The sequence below is a fragment of the Mytilus galloprovincialis genome, chromosome 13, assembly GCF_965363235.1.
Source record: "Mytilus galloprovincialis chromosome 13, xbMytGall1.hap1.1, whole genome shotgun sequence".
In the NCBI taxonomy this organism is placed as follows: Eukaryota; Metazoa; Mollusca; class Bivalvia; order Mytilida; family Mytilidae; genus Mytilus; species Mytilus galloprovincialis.
This window is the reverse complement of record NC_134850.1, coordinates 3,917,348-3,934,479: the sequence shown is the minus strand read 5'-3', so window position 1 is coordinate 3,934,479 and position 17,132 is coordinate 3,917,348. Positions and strand designations below refer to the sequence as shown.

Here is a 17,132-nt window from a genome sequence, read left to right as displayed (position 1 = left end):
AAAGTGTCATCCTCTATCCTCTCATCTTTAAACTTTTGAAAGATTTGTAGATTAAGTTCTGCAAGAGCACGTTGTATAGCAGACGACATGTTGACAGTATGAAAATAAACCCGAAAAAATTGTCCGGCTTCGTATGTTTTCGGTTATTTTCGGAAGTTTACCACCACCACATAATGAAAAAAGCACTGAATATAATTGATTAACCACCTAGTATAATATTTTTTGAACCAAACATAAAACATTTTGACCACTGATCATAAAGTTGTTTGTACTGAACATAGTATTTATTTTACAGAACATAATATTCAGTCTACAGAACATAATATTTATTTCACTCAACATAATGATAACAGTACTGATTATAAAGTGTGTTTGACCACTGAATATTTCGGTTTCTGTAGTCAACATGATGGGAAATCTACATAATATAAAAATATGTTGACAGAAGATATTTTCAAAAGTACTGAATATAAAGACAAATCTACTCAATAGAATAATTTACCTACTGAACATAAAGCCAAAACTACTAAGTATATTGATTAAAGTGCTGAATATAATACCAGATCTGCACAATATAATGATTATTCTACTGATCATTATGAAGTTACGGCTCAACATAATTGTTATACTACTGAACATAATGAAAAGGGCACTCATAATCGAGAAAAAACACTGAAAATAATTAAATGATCACAGCATATACTAAATATGAACAACGGAAGGCAGCTATGGCGTTCCATAGTTTGCTGTAAAAAAAAAAAAAAAATGTACATAAAAAGTTTGGCACGACCTCCGAAAACAACAAAAAATAATAATAATAAAAAATTGTGAAAAGACAATGAAAAATCGCTGGCAAAAGTAGACCGTTTTTTTTTTAATCTAATATTGGTCGGTTGAGCTACTGTTGAGTCAATGAATTGAAACTCGCACATTTCTTGTTAATTATGGTGATTGTAGATTGACAGGGGTGGATTTATGCGGTTTTAGCTTGAAACTTTAATTTCTCGCTTATTTTAACACAAAATATTCGCCACGTTTTACTTGCCATGCAAGATATCTACATTGCACCCTCTTTAGAAGAATATTCCAATAATTTCGATAATTATACCTTCAAAAATTTAAACATTGCGCCCACCCCTAATCTGAAATCCTGGATCCGCCCCTGGGAATTACTGATTATGAATCCAAACTAATACATATATATATTTTAGACGAGAAAAAATTGCTTCCAAATAAAAATATCTTTTAAAGGGGGAAAGGGGGGGGTGTCTTTATTCTTTTTTTATGCCCCATTATTCCCTTATCTGTAAACTCCATCCAGAACCTCACAAATCGATAATTGCACCTGAATGTTTCCAAACTGCATCTTCAGACGGATGGGGAGTAGCGAATTTTGATTTTAATAGAAAGTTTTTTATACTTGATTATAAAAAATATATGTTTCGGGACAGGGTTTTGTTATATAAAAAAAAAGGCAATTACGCGTATGATATCCCGGCGTGTGATCGAGGCCATCGCGTGTAATTATGATAACATGATAATGAAAGTTCGGCATATATACAATACCAATATAATACACTCTAGTGGGTGTGTATATACACATTCTTGTAGAAAGTAACATCAGGCTAATCGACAAGGTGTAGCAAAATGGCGGGCAGTGAAATAACGGTCTGCAAATTGAGGCGATATGACACTGGTCAGCCATGGGGATTTAAAATGCAGGGAGGATCCGAGGTCGGGATCCCACTCCAGGTTGCTGAGGTATGTCAAAGATTTCCTTTCCAAAATGGTTCGCTGTTTTGAATTGAGGGGTATTATTATTTTTGGAAGTTGCAGCTGTATATTTCGGAAAACACAACTGAATATGTAACCTTGATATAAATAAACTATCAAAGTCGTTTCTTTGATTTTGAATCCCAGGGATGGAATAATTATTGTATTTGTTTTCTTTTTCATTAAAAGATATTATTGTGAAATTTTTCTTAAACTTAAAACTTTTCTACATACTTTGTATTTACCTGTATTTTAATACAATCAATGTTTCTTTGTATACTTTCAATGATTCATAAGATATGTAAACTCAATGTATCAACCCATGCTTGAACTAATTTATCCCGAGGTATATGTATATGTCAACAGAATTTAAAACAGATTATTCAAATTTAAAACTTTTGCCTCACGCTGTATTAAGGGAAATCATCGTTCTGTAAATTGAAAAGTGGTTGAAACATCATTTATAACTCTAAAATTATAATCACTTTCACGATTTTTGATGTAAATAATTTAAAAAAATGTAATGGTTATAACATAAATAGCTGAATGTTGTTTCGCTGAAATTACCAGCAGTGGCAAATATCTCATGCATTACCAGTACGATTTCATAATCATATCTTTAAATCAATAACCACGATAATATTCTTTATTTAAAAGGGTAATTTTAACCCAATTAGTGTTCCCTAATCTTTACTTGCATGACTTGAGGCCCTCATAAAAAAGAACAAACCGATACGTACAAAATCATTAAATCTAATCACCATACAGTAAGATAAATAAAAAAAAAATATACCAAGTTAGCATTAAAGATTTGGAGTAAAAATGTATATTCTATAAGCTGTATTGCTTTTGACTAAAGTAACAATTACACCCTAATTGATTGCCAAGATAAGTAAAATGCTATGCAGTACATTGACAGTAAATAATAACGTTATCTAGGAGTCGGGTTACCTTAGCAGCCAAATCTGGAATGTATCTGGCACGCGCACAAGTATGCATGCACGTGTGAAGATATTAGTGTTATCAATGTTTCAATGATGTGTAATTATCTCCGCATTAACAGAATACATTGAACCTGTATATTTATTTATCTTTTGATTTGTTTACTTGTTTGTTTATCTTATTGCCTTTTTTCTTATTCTGTATATAGCTTACAATAATTCAAATTTCTCGCACAAGTTCCTGTAGATCGAAAGTCGTTGCTTTTGCACTTAAAACACAAGAGTGTATTCCTCGAGTTATTTACTGATCTACACAGCTGCGATCAAGGTGTTTTCATCGAGTATAATAAAATACAATAAGAAACTATTTATATCCATGGTGATTTATTAACAATTTTGAAATAATATCAAGAGAGACAAATCATACATATTATATTATGTTATGTTTCTGACATAAATTATGAAATCGTATTAAATATATCATTTTTATAACACAAAACACATATTACCATCCCCCTTTTTTGTAATGTTTTAATTTTTCCATATATATGGTAATTTTCAATTGAAATCCGAATGTAAAAAGGAATTTTTATTCTAAAAAAATCCTTGCTGAATGTTTTATAGAAATTGTGACAACTTCTTGGTTCTAACCATGCATATACCCATGATGCCGTAACTAACAACACCGAGTTTTTTCTATTCGCGATATGGATTTAAAATATTCTCTTCTGTTGTGTAGAAATCGCATATCTTTTATTTTCAAAAAATGTAGATTTTTTTTGGTGCACATTTTTGTACAGCGAGATACATGTAAAATTCAATAGGCATAGTTGGTACGATTTTTAATCGTTGAAAATGAATAACTTTTTTTACAAATGTAGTAATTTAAAATTCTTATAGTTTCATAAACTTAATTAATTTAAAATTTTGCTTACCCTAAAATTTTTCAATTTTCTCAACTTCCTATGACTCATGTGATTTCTTATCTTTAAAAAAAAAATCTGCAACTATTTACGCCATAACTTCGAAAATAAAATAACTCAAAGGGGTAAGATTTAACTAAAAACCTTTGATAAAAAGATTTGTTTTATTTTTGATGAATTCAAGTCAGATTTTTTTTTATACTAACCCAAATTAAATTAAATGTGCAAAATTGATAAAAAAAAATATATAGTAAATTGTTTTATCCAAAACAGCCCCAAAATAAGGCCCCGTGTCTTAATCGTGTTAGATTTCTTCAATCAGATAATTCACCCTTCTTGATTCAGATCGAACGGAATTCTGTAACAGGTAAATGCTTATTTATTTTTTCTCCAAAATTTTCTTTATTTTGTATCGCTGAAGTAAATATGATTTTACTTAAAATATATATCATTCTTCATAAAAGGTACAGAACAAAGTAAAAATAATTTCAAATATTTAAATTATTTCCAGATTTTTAACCACTCAATTAATTCTATCATATTTACATGTCCTTGGACGCAGTTAAATGCTACAGTGGCGGATCAATAATGTTTCATAAAAAGGGGGACATTGACCGCCTAAGATGAGGCTCGCTCCAGTCATGCTTCAGTCTACTACATGTATATGGTCGGGTTGTTGTCGCTTTGACACATTCCCCATTTCCTTTCTCAATTTTAATTTTATTCAGTAATTCCCTATATAATCAATATTGTTTTCCCGACCTGCTCCCTAAATCCACCTTTGGGCTAGACGCATGCAGTAAAAAGTCAAATTATTCAATCGAAATGTTAACCAAACGGACCATTATTTTTAAACTTCAGATGAATAAGAATAAGAATAAGAATTTTATTAGTCTAAAATCCAAACAATAGGATTGTTACTAAAATACAAAACAAAAACAAAAAACAAACAAACAGACAGACAGGCATATTAATTACAAAACGATAGACATTAAACACTACAAACATGTATCATTGAAAGAAATGTGAGTTTAGAAACATCATTTTTTTGGCTGAAATTAAAACAACTGTAAACACCGGTCGAGCGGTTTCTTGATCTGTGTTAACTTTCACATTTTGCACAAACACACGTGTAATTTTCACATTTTGCACAAACACCACACGAGGAAATACATGGATTAGATGGGAGATCTATATATAACAGTTGTAATTTTATCGATGAAAAAAGGAAAGGTCTTCAACTTGTATATGCCAATGAGACTGCTACGCAACGATATACCAAAACGAAAATACAGCATGATTTGTTTATATAGATATTTCATACTAAATATAAATAAACGGACCCTGGAGAGGTAACATACTACTACGATGTGGATATAAATGCAGTGGCGGATTTAGACATGTCCAGAAGAAAAGGGGGAGGGGAGGTACTAGCTGCCTAAGAGGGGGCCGCTGCAGTCACGCGTCAGTAATTCGATCTATAATCAACCAAAATGTTTTTCACAAAGGGGAACTACCCTCCTCTAAATCCGCCTCTGATAGGGTATAAGGGATTTCCGTCAGTTATATTATATAGCAACCAAGCTATATTTTGTGTCTATCCCAAGTCAAGAGCATTTTCCTCAGTGTTTGTCGCTCCTTTATTTTTTAAATGAATTGTGACCTATATTATAGTTGTTATAGTCTAGTGTTTCCTACAGGTGGTTTTGGCGTGTAATGGCGCCCTGCCGCGATTTCTCGACGCCCTGCCCTTTTTGGGAAAAAAATTTGGCGCCCTGCCCTAGTTTTGTCGAAATTCCTGACGCCATGCCTTTACGGTACTGAAAGACATATTTTATGAATACCGCTCGAGTTATTTCCCTTTACACGTAAACAAAAGTTCACTAGGACGCCATTTTGTAATCGATTTCGTAATCAGCTGATTAGCAAACTGCGATTGAATAGTGAATACAGATACTAATCACGCGTCCCGATTGTATCCCCCAAGTCCCAGAAACATCGTTTTGCCTAGAAGATTAATGATATGACATTGTTTTGAAAAGAAACTAAACCGGAAAACGATTTCAAAACATCGATTGCTTAGATCAATATTTTTGACAGCTGATAGATTTCTAATTTACATAATATACATTGTTTGCATGGTTGAACAAGCCAATGAACGGCGATCATGAGACATTTGTCAAAGTGAAAAGTAAAAATTCTTTGCAAACTATTTTTAAATACAAATGCTTGACTGTACCTTAAATGAAATGAATAAAAATCCAAACTAAATTATTAAAAGCAGAATAATCCAGAAAATAAATGAATTCCTTGATGAAATGTTGTCTTTTGTTTACAAACATGTCACATGATCATTTTAGGCGGGAAAAATACTTGGGGAAAACACCTAAGTAACAGACAACTATTTCTGGCTATTTATAGACATTTAAAATAAACAGCTGATATGGTAGTGCCATGAAAGTAGTAAAACTTGGTGTATCTATAATATGAGGCAGGCATTACCTGTAAATGGGGACGAAGTCTGTATGAATTATTTTTTTGTAACTTAATTATTTGTCAAAAAAAAAGAAATGGAAATACCGTAACGTTTCCGATTTTGGTTCTGTTGTTAGGGATTTTAGTTGTGACGTTATTTAAATTATGACGTCATATGCAATGTAAACAAAGAAACGCTATCATTAGGTAACGTTTTTTCATATCTAGGAATTATAAAAAATGAAATTGGTATTGCACGTTCCTTCCAATTTTATACTAGACTGATAAATATATATTTTACTCAAAGTTCCATACAAACGAGACCGGAAAAAGGAAGTATATTGTACATTTCTGCGCAGGTCCGGGATTTCAAAACATGACATAAAAAAAATTGAACGAATTTGAGTTCATTAGTACAATGAAAAATTCGGGAAATTTTCCCGAATTTTTTTTTTTTATTGAATTTTCTACTGTTATTGGGGACTTCGTCCCCATATTAATTTAATTTGGAAAAGGGTGTAGAGGGGAAGGGGTTAATTTGTAAAGTTATTTTTTTTTTGTAACTTACTAAATTTTGGTTACTAAAAATGACCAGACAAATTCTTAAAGTTTATAATCATTTTAAATAGTCCCTTCATATTTTTAAAAAAAACCCAACCTATCACCCTGATCTTTTTTATGGAACTCTGGCTTTGGCAAACCAACATTTTTTTTCAATGTGGTCCCACATCAAGAATATGATAGACCCAGAAAGAAGTCTATTACATGTATATATTTTGAACAATAACTAATATGAGGCAGGCATTACCTGTAAATGGGGACGTAGTCTGTATGAATTATTTTTTTGTAACTTAAATATTTGTTAAAAAAAAAGAAACGGGAATACCGTAACGTTTCCGATTTTGGTTCTGTTGTTAGGGATTTTAGTTGTGACGTTATTTAAGTTATGACGTCATATGCAATGTAAACAAAGAAACGCTATCATCAGGTAACGTTTTTTCATATCAAGGAATTATTTTTAAAATATGAAATTGGTATTGCGTTCCTTCCTATTTATACTAGACTGATAAATATATATTTTACTCAAAGATTCATACAAACGAGACCGGAAAAAGGAAGTACATTGTAGATTTCAGCGCAGGTCCGGGATTTCAAAACATGACATAAAAAAAATTGAACGATTTTGAGTTCATTAGTACAATGAAAAATTCGGGAAATTTTCCCGATTTTTTTTTTTTATTGAATTTCTACTGTTATTGGGGACTTCGTCCCCATAATATGAGGCAGGCATTACCTGTAAATGGGGACGAAGTCTGTATGAATTATTTTTTTGTAACTTAATTATTTGTCAAAAAAAAAGAAACGGAAATACCGTAACGTTTCCGATTTTGGTTCTGTTGTTAAGGATTTAAGTTGTAACGTTATTTAAATTATGACGTCATATGCAATGTAAACAAAGAAACGCTATCATCAGGTAACGTTTTTTCATATCAAGGAATTATTAAAAATGAAATTGGTATTGCGCGTTTCTTCCTATTTTATACTAGACTGATAAATATATATTTTACTCAAAGTTTCATACAAACGAGACCGGAAAAAGGAAGTATATTGTACATTTCTGCGCAGGTCCGGGAATTCAAAACATGACATAAAAAAAATTGAACGATTTTGAGTTCATTAGTACAATGAAAAATTCGGGAAATTTTCCCGAATTTTTTTTTTATTGAATTTTCTACTGTTATTGGGGACTTCGTCCCCATAATAATATGAGGCAGGCATTACCTGTAAATGGGGACGAAGTCTGTATGAATTATTATTTTGTAACTCAATTATTTGTCCAAAAAAAAAAGACACGGAAATACAGTAACGTTTCCGATTTTGGTTCTGTTGTTAGGGATTTTAGTTGTGACGTTATTTAAATTATGACGTCATATGCAATGTAAACAAGAAACGCTATCATTAGGTAACGTTTTTTCATATCAAGGAATTATTAAAAATGAAATAAGTATTGCGCGTTTCTTCCTATTTTATACTAGACTGATAAATATATATTTTACTCAAAGTTTCATACAAACGAGACCGGAAAAGGGAAGTATATTGTACATTTCTGCGCAGGTCCGGGATTTCAAAACATGACATAAAAAAAATTGAACGATTTTGAGTTCATTAGTACAATGAAAAATTCGGGAAATTTTCCCGAATTTTTTTTTTTATTGAATTTTCTACTGTTATTGGGGACTTCGTCCCCATATTAAGAGGTCATTAAACTAGTATTTTTTAAATGAATCCATTTTATAGAAATTGCCTGTTTATGTTAAGTAAGTGCCCTAAAATTGTTGTCTATCGCGCTTAATGTGCCCTCTGAGCTAACAATTACCCTGCCCTTTTTAAAAGCTGCAGGAAACACTATAGTCATATCCCATAAATTTCATAGGCGGATCCAGGGGGGGGGGGCTGACGGGCCCGCCCCCCCCCCCCTTTCGTGGGAAAAATTTGGTTGATTATATAGAGAATCATTGAAGCATGACTGGAGCGCCCCCCCCCCTTTAGGTCAGTCATCGCCCCCCCCCCCCTAAGGAAAAGTTCTGGATCCGCCACTGATAATCATTGTAGCTGAATATTTCTCTTATGTAAAAAGTACCCAGTAATCAATAAAAAGATTATTTGATCTATATTTATTCATCCATACGGAGACGCCCTTTAATTTCAACGATGAGTAATGGTATTAATATCAAAAGTATATTATAGTTTAACACTTGTATACATGTATGTTATGAAACGTCGCAAGATACTGGTGTCACCTAACGTTACACACTGGAAGACGTTATCCAAAATAAAAACATTAGAATGCACATTTTTCAGATGGCTTTCTAAAATTGACGGATATTATGAGCGAAATTTATGAACTTTAGATTCTTAGATAATATACTAAGCTTTTTATTAACAAATAAAATAAATAAAAATTGAATTGAAACTTTTTGTTTATTAAACATTTTAATTACAAAAGCAATCGATTTTTTTTAATACACTACGCACTGCTAACATGGATAATGCACTCATTTATACACTGCAGAATGTCGAGACGAATGGTCTACGGTATATATAGCATAACAGTGCCATTAAGTTCTGCACAAATATATACAATTAACAAAAGAATCAGCGGGAACAATAGCTGTTTTCTTTTCTATGATTTTGTATTGTAGCGGATCGGCCTGTCGATCATTATAAATTCCGGGAAACACTTCATGCAGTTCCGCGAGGAATTATTGCCCCCTCCCATGAATCGGTATTGAGCTTTTACTTAAAACATTTGAAGTTTTCTCAACAAGCAACAAAAATTACCCGTATTCTGAAACGTCTGTGAATACCGCAATAATGACAATTGACGTAAATTTTGTATATTTTGTTACATAACGTTAAAATCGTATGTGGGGACATTGTATCGGACATTATAGTTTTATCCGATATCTCGTATTTTAGATTAAATTAATGAGAATTTACTATCAAAATAGAGATAACTTTTTGTACTTTTTTCCCTTATATTTTATTTTATGTAGCGAATAGCACTGTATTAAATAAATATCACGAAAAAAACAGAAAAACGTAACCCTACGCGTACGTCAATTGGGTTTGAAGGGGACAAATTGTCGGACATTGATATTCGACTCGAATAAAAAGAATTTGTTATTAAAATCCCTGATTATTGCATGAGGCGAAAGTGTGAGCTTTGTACAAAATACTAGTGTAATAATTATTTACTTACGACATGGTGATTGCTCTGGTGTCCCTTTTGAATTGGACAATTTAGAAAAATGACGGCAATTTTTTGTGCATGGGACACATAATTTGTATCATCTAGAACATTTTTTCTCGAAATTCCGTCTTTTCAAAGAAAGAACCGACATTACATCATCGACGAATTATGTCGTGCTTGTTCTAGACAGACTTTTATATCGTTTGGTGGAATCTTTTATATGCTTTTTACAATATTCCGAATTTCCCAAACCTTTAAGTGTAACGCGGGACAAGGAAATAATATTAAAAAATGAAAGTTTAATTGATTTTCACTTTATAATGAAAGAAGTCTGTTGCATATACAAAATTGCAATATTCTGAAAGTAGAATTTAAAAGCTTTAAAATGATATACCACACTTTAGAAGATCACTTTTAATGTTTATTAATTAATGACTTGAATGTGTCTTGTCCGCGATTTCACTAAAATAACACCAGTATCGTGCGACGTTTCTATATTATTAGATCTTTAATTATAGGTATCTCCCAAGAGCGTTGCTGGAAAAGCTGGTTTGCGGGACGGTGACTTGATTTGCTACATTAACAAAGCTTACGTCGCTGACGTCACACATCAACACGCCAGGAACGAGATGATTCGAGCAGGAAACGATATCGACATGACCATAAAAAGGTAACAAAAGAGGGTAAAAAAGGGTAATTCCATCATTTTTGTTTTCTTTATTTTAAGCAAATTTTCTTATTCTTTAATTGTATGCCATTTACTCTCTATTAAATGTAAATTAGCATGCAGCCCAATATTTTATGGTTTTACATTCGTCATTTTGGGGCATTTTATAGCTGACTATGTAGAATAGCTGTGCTCATAGTTGAAGGTCGTACGGTTACCTATAGTTGTAAATTTCTGTCTCATATAGTTTGTATGAAGAGTTGTCTAATTGGCAACCATACCATCTTCTTTTTGATGGCCCATTTATGGGCATTATGTTTTCTGGTCTGTGCGTCCGTTTGACCGTCTGTCCCGCTAACTAGGTAAAAGTTTTCGTTAAAGTTTTTGATCAAGGTAGGTTTTGATGGTGGGTCTCATTGGGGTCTAAGCGTGACGCGGGATGTCCGATTTTTTGTAAGCGTGACACGTGAAAGTCAAATTATTGTGTCGTGAAAACGGGAAATGAGGTCTAGCGGGACCCGGGAAATGACAAAAAAATGAGAATGCTTATAGTGTAAGCGGGATACGGGAATCTGACAAAACAGTAAGCGGGATCCAGGATCAGAACCCCCCAATGAGACCCCCTTGATGAAGTTGAAGTCCAATCAAATTGAAACTTAGTACACATATTCCTTATAATATGATCTTTCTAATTTTATTTCCAAATTAAAAGTGTTGGCCACAATTTCACGGTCCACTGAACATTTAAAATAATAGTGCGAGTGGGGCTTCCGTGTACTATGGACACATTCTTGTTTATATTATATTAGGTAGAAAACTCTTAAAAACAAAAGAGAACATGACCTTTGTGGCGCATTGACATACTAAACAACTTATAGTGACCATGGCTTCAAATATAGTAAAAATAATCTGTCTGATTTGCCTTTATTGTAGCCCTGTAAATATATTGCTGTGATGCATGGTTCTCCTCTCCATTCCACGACGAGTACACAATTATTTCTAATTGTCTCTCGAGTTTTACATGTAAAACAAATAAGTGCCCTAAACCTTTACATAAATTAAGCTTTATCAATTTTTTCATTGTCTATTATAGCTGACTATGCGGTATGGACTCATTGTTGAAGGCTGTACAGTGACATTTAGCTGTTAATTTATTTGTCATTAAGTCTGTTGTGCAGAGTTGCCTCAGTTGCAACATACTACAGTAGCACAATTACATTTTTATAAACGAGAGAATACAAATTAGCAACAACAAAAAACAAAAAAACAAAACAAAAATAAAATAAACATTAAAATAAAAATAAACAAGAAACAGTGCAAATTAGAATTTGTTATGGCAAAGTACATAGAATGGAGAAAATTACATAACAAGTACAGATGTATATACAGAGTTTCAGATCATGCATCCTGTCATTATAATTTTATATATATATATATAGACCAGGAGGAGTTGGTCCCAAGACAGCCGGTCCTCTCCAAAAAGAGGATTCTATCGATGACAATTACAGAGATGTACAACCAAAAACATATCAAATTTTACAGACAGAACTGCCACAAGCAGCAGCAGCAGGTTTGTTACTATTATAACAGGGATTTTCCAGAAACATGATCTCATTGGTTATCTGCAGTTAAAGAAAAATCATTTTCAGATTAAATTTTAACATAATAAGATTAATTATTGCATCGCAAACCATTACACAGTTTTTATACGACCGCAAATATTGAAAATTATTTGGTCGTATATTGGTTTCACGTTGGCGTCGTCGTCCGAATACTTTTAGTTTTCGCACTCTTACTTTAGTAAAAGTGCATAGAAATCTATGAAATTTTAACACAAGGTTTATGACCACAAAAGAAAGGTTGGGATGGATTTTGGGAGTTTTGGTCCCAACATTTTAGGAACTAGGGGCCAAAAAGGGCCCAAATAAGCATTTTCTTCGTTTTCTCACTATAACTTTAGTTTAAGTAAATAGAAATCTATGGAATTTTGACACAAGGTTTATGACCACAAAAGGAAGGTTGGGATTGATTTTGGGAGTTTTGGTTCTAACAGTTAAGGAATTAGGGGCCAACAAAGGGCCCAAATAAGCATTATTCTTGGTTTTCGCACAATAGCTTTAGTATAAGTCAATAGAAATCAATGAAATTTAAACACAAGGTTTATGACCACAAAAGGGAGGTTGGGATTGATTTTGAGAATTGAGGTCTCAACAGTTTAGGAATTAGGGGCCAAAAAAGGGGCCCAAATAAGCATTATTCTAGGGTTTTGCACCATAACTTCAGTATAAGTAAATAGAAATCTATGAAATTTAAACACAAGGTTTTTGACCATATAAGGAAAGTTGGGTTTGATTTTGGGAGTTTTGGTACCAACAGTTTAGGAATAAGGGGACCCAAAAAGGGTCCAAATTTGAACTTTGTTTGATTTTATCAAAAATTGAATATTTGGGGTTCTTTGATATGCCGAATCTAACTGTGTATGTAGATTCTTAATTTTTGGTCCCGTTTTCAAATTGGTCTACATTAAGGTGCAAAGGGTCCAAAATTAAACTTAGTTTGATTTTAACAAAAAATGAATCCTTAGGGTTCTTTGATATGCTGAATCTAAAAATGTACTTAGATTTTTTATTATTGGCCCAGTTTTCAAGTTGGTCCAAATCGGGGTCCAAAATTAAACTTAGTTTGAATTCATCAAAAATTGAATAATTGGGGTTCTTTGATATGCCAATTCAATTGTGTATGTAGATTCTTAATTTTTGGTCCCGTTTTTAAATTGGTCTACATTAAAGTCCAAAGGGTCCAAAATTAAACTATGTTTGATTTTTAAAACAAAAAAATGAATTCTTGGGCTTTTTTGATATGCTGAATCTTAACATGTCCTTGGATTTTTGATTATGGTCCCAGTTTTCAAGTTGGTTCAAATCAGCATCCAAAATTATTATATTAAGTATTGTGCAATAGCAAAAAATTTTCAATTGCACAGTATGCGCAATAGCAAGAAATCTTCAATTGCACAGTATTGTGCAACAGCAAATATTTTCAATTGCAAAGTATTGCGCAATAGCAAGAAATATCTAATTGCACAATAATGTGCAATAGCAAGAAATTTTCAATTGGAGTTATCTTTTTTTGTCCAGAATAATAGTTGAATCAACTTAAATCATTGTTTTATACAATATACAATGTACATTCACTTTTACTACCAACTGATAGATTAATACAATCTTTACCATTCAGTGAGAACAAGCACTTTATTTTACATTTTAATATTTTATGATGTATTTAAATGAGTAGTTATTCAATGTTATTGTTGCAAACTCCATTAGAAATTTGAATTGAGATCAGTTTTAGAAAATGGGAAAGGGGATGTGAAAAAAAAATGGGGGGGGGGGGGTTAAATTTTTCTCATTTTAGATTTCATAAGTAAATAGAAAATTTCTTCAATCATTTTTTTGAGAGGATTAATATTCAACAGCATAGTGAATTGCTCAAAGGCAAATAAAATATTTTAAGTTCATTAGACCACATTCATTCTGTGTCAGAAACCTATGCTGTGTCAACTATTTAAACACACTCCAAATTTAAAGCTGAATCCAGCTTGAATGTTGTGTCCATACTTGCCCCAACTGTTCAGGGTTCAACCTCTGCGGTCGTATAAAGCTGCGCCCTGCGGAGCATCTGGTTATAATACCTTTAATACATGAAATTAAAATTGCGAATAAAAATGGGGATTATGTCAAAGAGACAATAAGCCGAGTAAAGAGCCCAAAACAGCTAAGATCACCAATATGTGTTTTCAACACAGCGAGAAAATCCCGAACCTGAAGGCGGGCTTCAGCTGGTCTCTAAACAAAAATGTTTACTAGTTCAGTGAAAGTGATATTGGCAGAGATAGAACTGAGTGCGATAGAACTAAGTGATATTGGCCATGATTCATGTGAATTAGATTTCAAAAGAGTATCTTTCCATCAATTAATCTCCTGTGTTCCAATAATAGAAATTAGTCCTAGGCATATATTTTGGTAGTACAAAATTATGCAGAAAATTTTCCAAACTGTTATTCAAGTCATATGTCAATGTGTTCTTTGTTTGATCTTAGCATTTTTGTCTTATTAAAATTTTACAGGAGGCAGACCCGCTTCAATATTTGACAAGAAGAAAAAAGCCAGATCTGAATATACAAAGACTGAACAATCTGGATACACAAAAGCATACGGACAATCCTAATGGAATTAATGTACCAAATTGGAATGGGCATTCAACAACATAAACTATGAAATATCTGGGACTTTTAGAATATAAAAGTGTTAAATCAAAGAAAGTATAAAGTGAAATTTACATTCAGTTTGACAAACTGACCTTACTATTTGAATTTCAAAGAGAGATTATTAAAAACTAAAAAGGATATTTAACCGTTTATATAAAACAGAAACCGGATGTACCGCTTCATTTGAATGGCATTTCCTTTAACTTGTCTCTATAAAACAATTTGGTTATATTTTTGAATACAGTATAATTTTTATGTATTAATACTTTCAATTTATAGGAAAGATTTAAAAAAAAAGCTAAATATTGATTTTAGAAGTTGTTTTAACCCAGAGGAAAACTATAATTATATCTGAATGGGAATATAACATTTAAGTATTTTTTAGTTCTATCTCTCCATGAAGTAGCGTAAACATGATACATGTTTATGATAGTCTATCCATTCTTTTTATTCAAAATGTATGAAAAGGATGGGGTATTTAATGTATCAGCTACTTATGCCTACCATAAAGCTCTACTTCAGCTATTCAACGATTTATTTAAAAACAAAGCTACAATTTTATGTACACAAACTAATATATATTATTGTATATTAAGTTTCTATTTATCTGATGTACAAGACTAATTAGTCTTATCTGTCATTTTTCAAATGTTCTGTATATTAATTCCTGTGCCTCAAAAGAAGAAAAAAATGTTTGTAAAAGCTTTACTTGACCTATGGTTCCCATGGTGACTACTACACAATGTTGTTATTATTTTCAATGTATTTTGTTTTTGTTTATAATTATTTATTTTGTATAAAGACATTTATGTATATTGATGTGTTTGCTAAAAACTTGCATAATAAAGCTATATCAAATAAAAACAATTAGTCATGAGTGAGTACAACAGACCCTTGCCAAAATAAAGTAAGAAGATGTGGTATGATTGAGAATGTCACAACAGTCCAATTTCCATCAGAGACAAATACATGTACATAATAGCAACTATATGTCACTTTTGAGCTTTCAACAATGAGAAGAACATCATACTACAAAACAAGCTACACGTAGAAAGAGCCCAAGCAATTGAATCTAATGACAAATAGTTTATTAGGTATGATTACTGATGAGACAACTATCCACCAAAGTTTAAATGATTTGTTTTTTCTTGTATGTTTTATTCATTTAGTTTCTGTTTGATTTGTTTTACAATGAAGTTCCCTTAATGGTGACTGAGGCTGTGTTTGGATATACGCATAAGGCGGACTATGGTTACCCATAGGTACCTTTGGGTACCCATGGTTTGAAATTTTGATACATACAATATCAAACCATAGATATCTATGGGTAACCATAGGCCGCCTTATGCGTATATCCAAACACAGCCTGGATTTACACATATGGCAATATTTTGAATTTGTTCAACCGACAGTAAAGTGAAGGCCGTGTTGATGTGCGGGGATGTATGCATACTCAGTAAAACTTGGTCAGAATGCGAAAGTTAAATTTTATGACTCTGTGGACATTAAAAAAACTATTGCAACAACACTTTCAGTGGACTGTATGGGACATGTTGCAAGGCTAAATTTTGGTTTCTATCCAACATTACCTTATACTTAAGTGCAGTACAAATATGTTGCCCTTCAATCCGATTGACGATAATTACAGGACATACGTATTATATTAATTGTTAATTGTAATGTAGCCTGTAAATGTGTGATAAATTTGCCCTTGTACGTATTTCAAAGACCACTAATCAATCAGTTATATCAATGTGATAAATTTTTTAATTAATTTGTACAAGTGCTTAGCGGAGAAACAGCAAATACCAGTTTTCATGAAACCAAGACTTCAAACTCCCTCAGGCAAAATTGACGTTAGATAGATTTCACTTATATTGTTAGGCCTTTTGTCAAATAACTCTTTACTTGTTTTAGTTCTTAAACATCCGTGGCCTTAAAAATTGTCGGTTATGAACGCTCATGATGAAGGTAAATCTAGAAAAATGCTGGTGACGCATTTAATATGTAACGAATTATTTTCATTTTATCTCCAAGTCTTTAGTTTAACGTTTCACCTGATGGTGTATGATTGTACCTATTAATACTTAAACAATGACACAGATATAGAATATGAAAATAAATAGATTCGATACGTTTTCCAATAGTACTATTCAACTAATGTCCACACTGCGTGGTTTGAACAACTATATAGGCTACTATACGGCTTTCAACAACGAATCGCCTATAAAAGAGGGACAAAGAAACCAGAGGAACATTCATACTCACAGATAAAAATTAAACTGACAACGTCATGGCAAAAACAAAAGACAAACAGAAAACTAAAAATTAA

General features: G+C 32.2%; 1 protein-coding gene across 1 annotated transcript; it reads left to right on the top strand.

Annotated features, from left to right (window-relative positions):
• The first annotated feature begins 1,592 nt into the window (after nt 1-1,592).
• Nucleotides 1,593-15,667, top strand: LOC143056214 (PDZ and LIM domain protein 3-like). The gene is made up of 4 exons (XM_076229295.1): nt 1,593-1,761; nt 10,385-10,536; nt 11,973-12,103; nt 14,660-15,667. Exons 1-4 carry the CDS (start codon nt 1,648-1,650, stop codon nt 14,758-14,760), a joined length of 498 nt encoding a protein of 165 aa, XP_076085410.1. The 5' UTR covers nt 1,593-1,647; the 3' UTR covers nt 14,761-15,667.
• Nucleotides 15,668-17,132: the final 1,465 nt, after the last annotated feature.

What these genes read in the sequence shown, in the direction of transcription:
- LOC143056214 (XM_076229295.1), top strand. Translation starts at nt 1,648, where the DNA reads ATGGCGGGCAGTGAAATAACGGTCTGCAAATTGAGGCGATATGACACT. An exon ending in ATCGACATGACCATAAAAAG is followed by an intron (nt 10,537 to 11,972) that starts GTAACAAAAGAG and finishes ATATATATATAG; the next exon opens with ACCAGGAGGAGTTGGTCCCA. An exon ending in GCCACAAGCAGCAGCAGCAG is followed by an intron (nt 12,104 to 14,659) that starts GTTTGTTACTAT and finishes AAAATTTTACAG; the next exon opens with GAGGCAGACCCGCTTCAATA.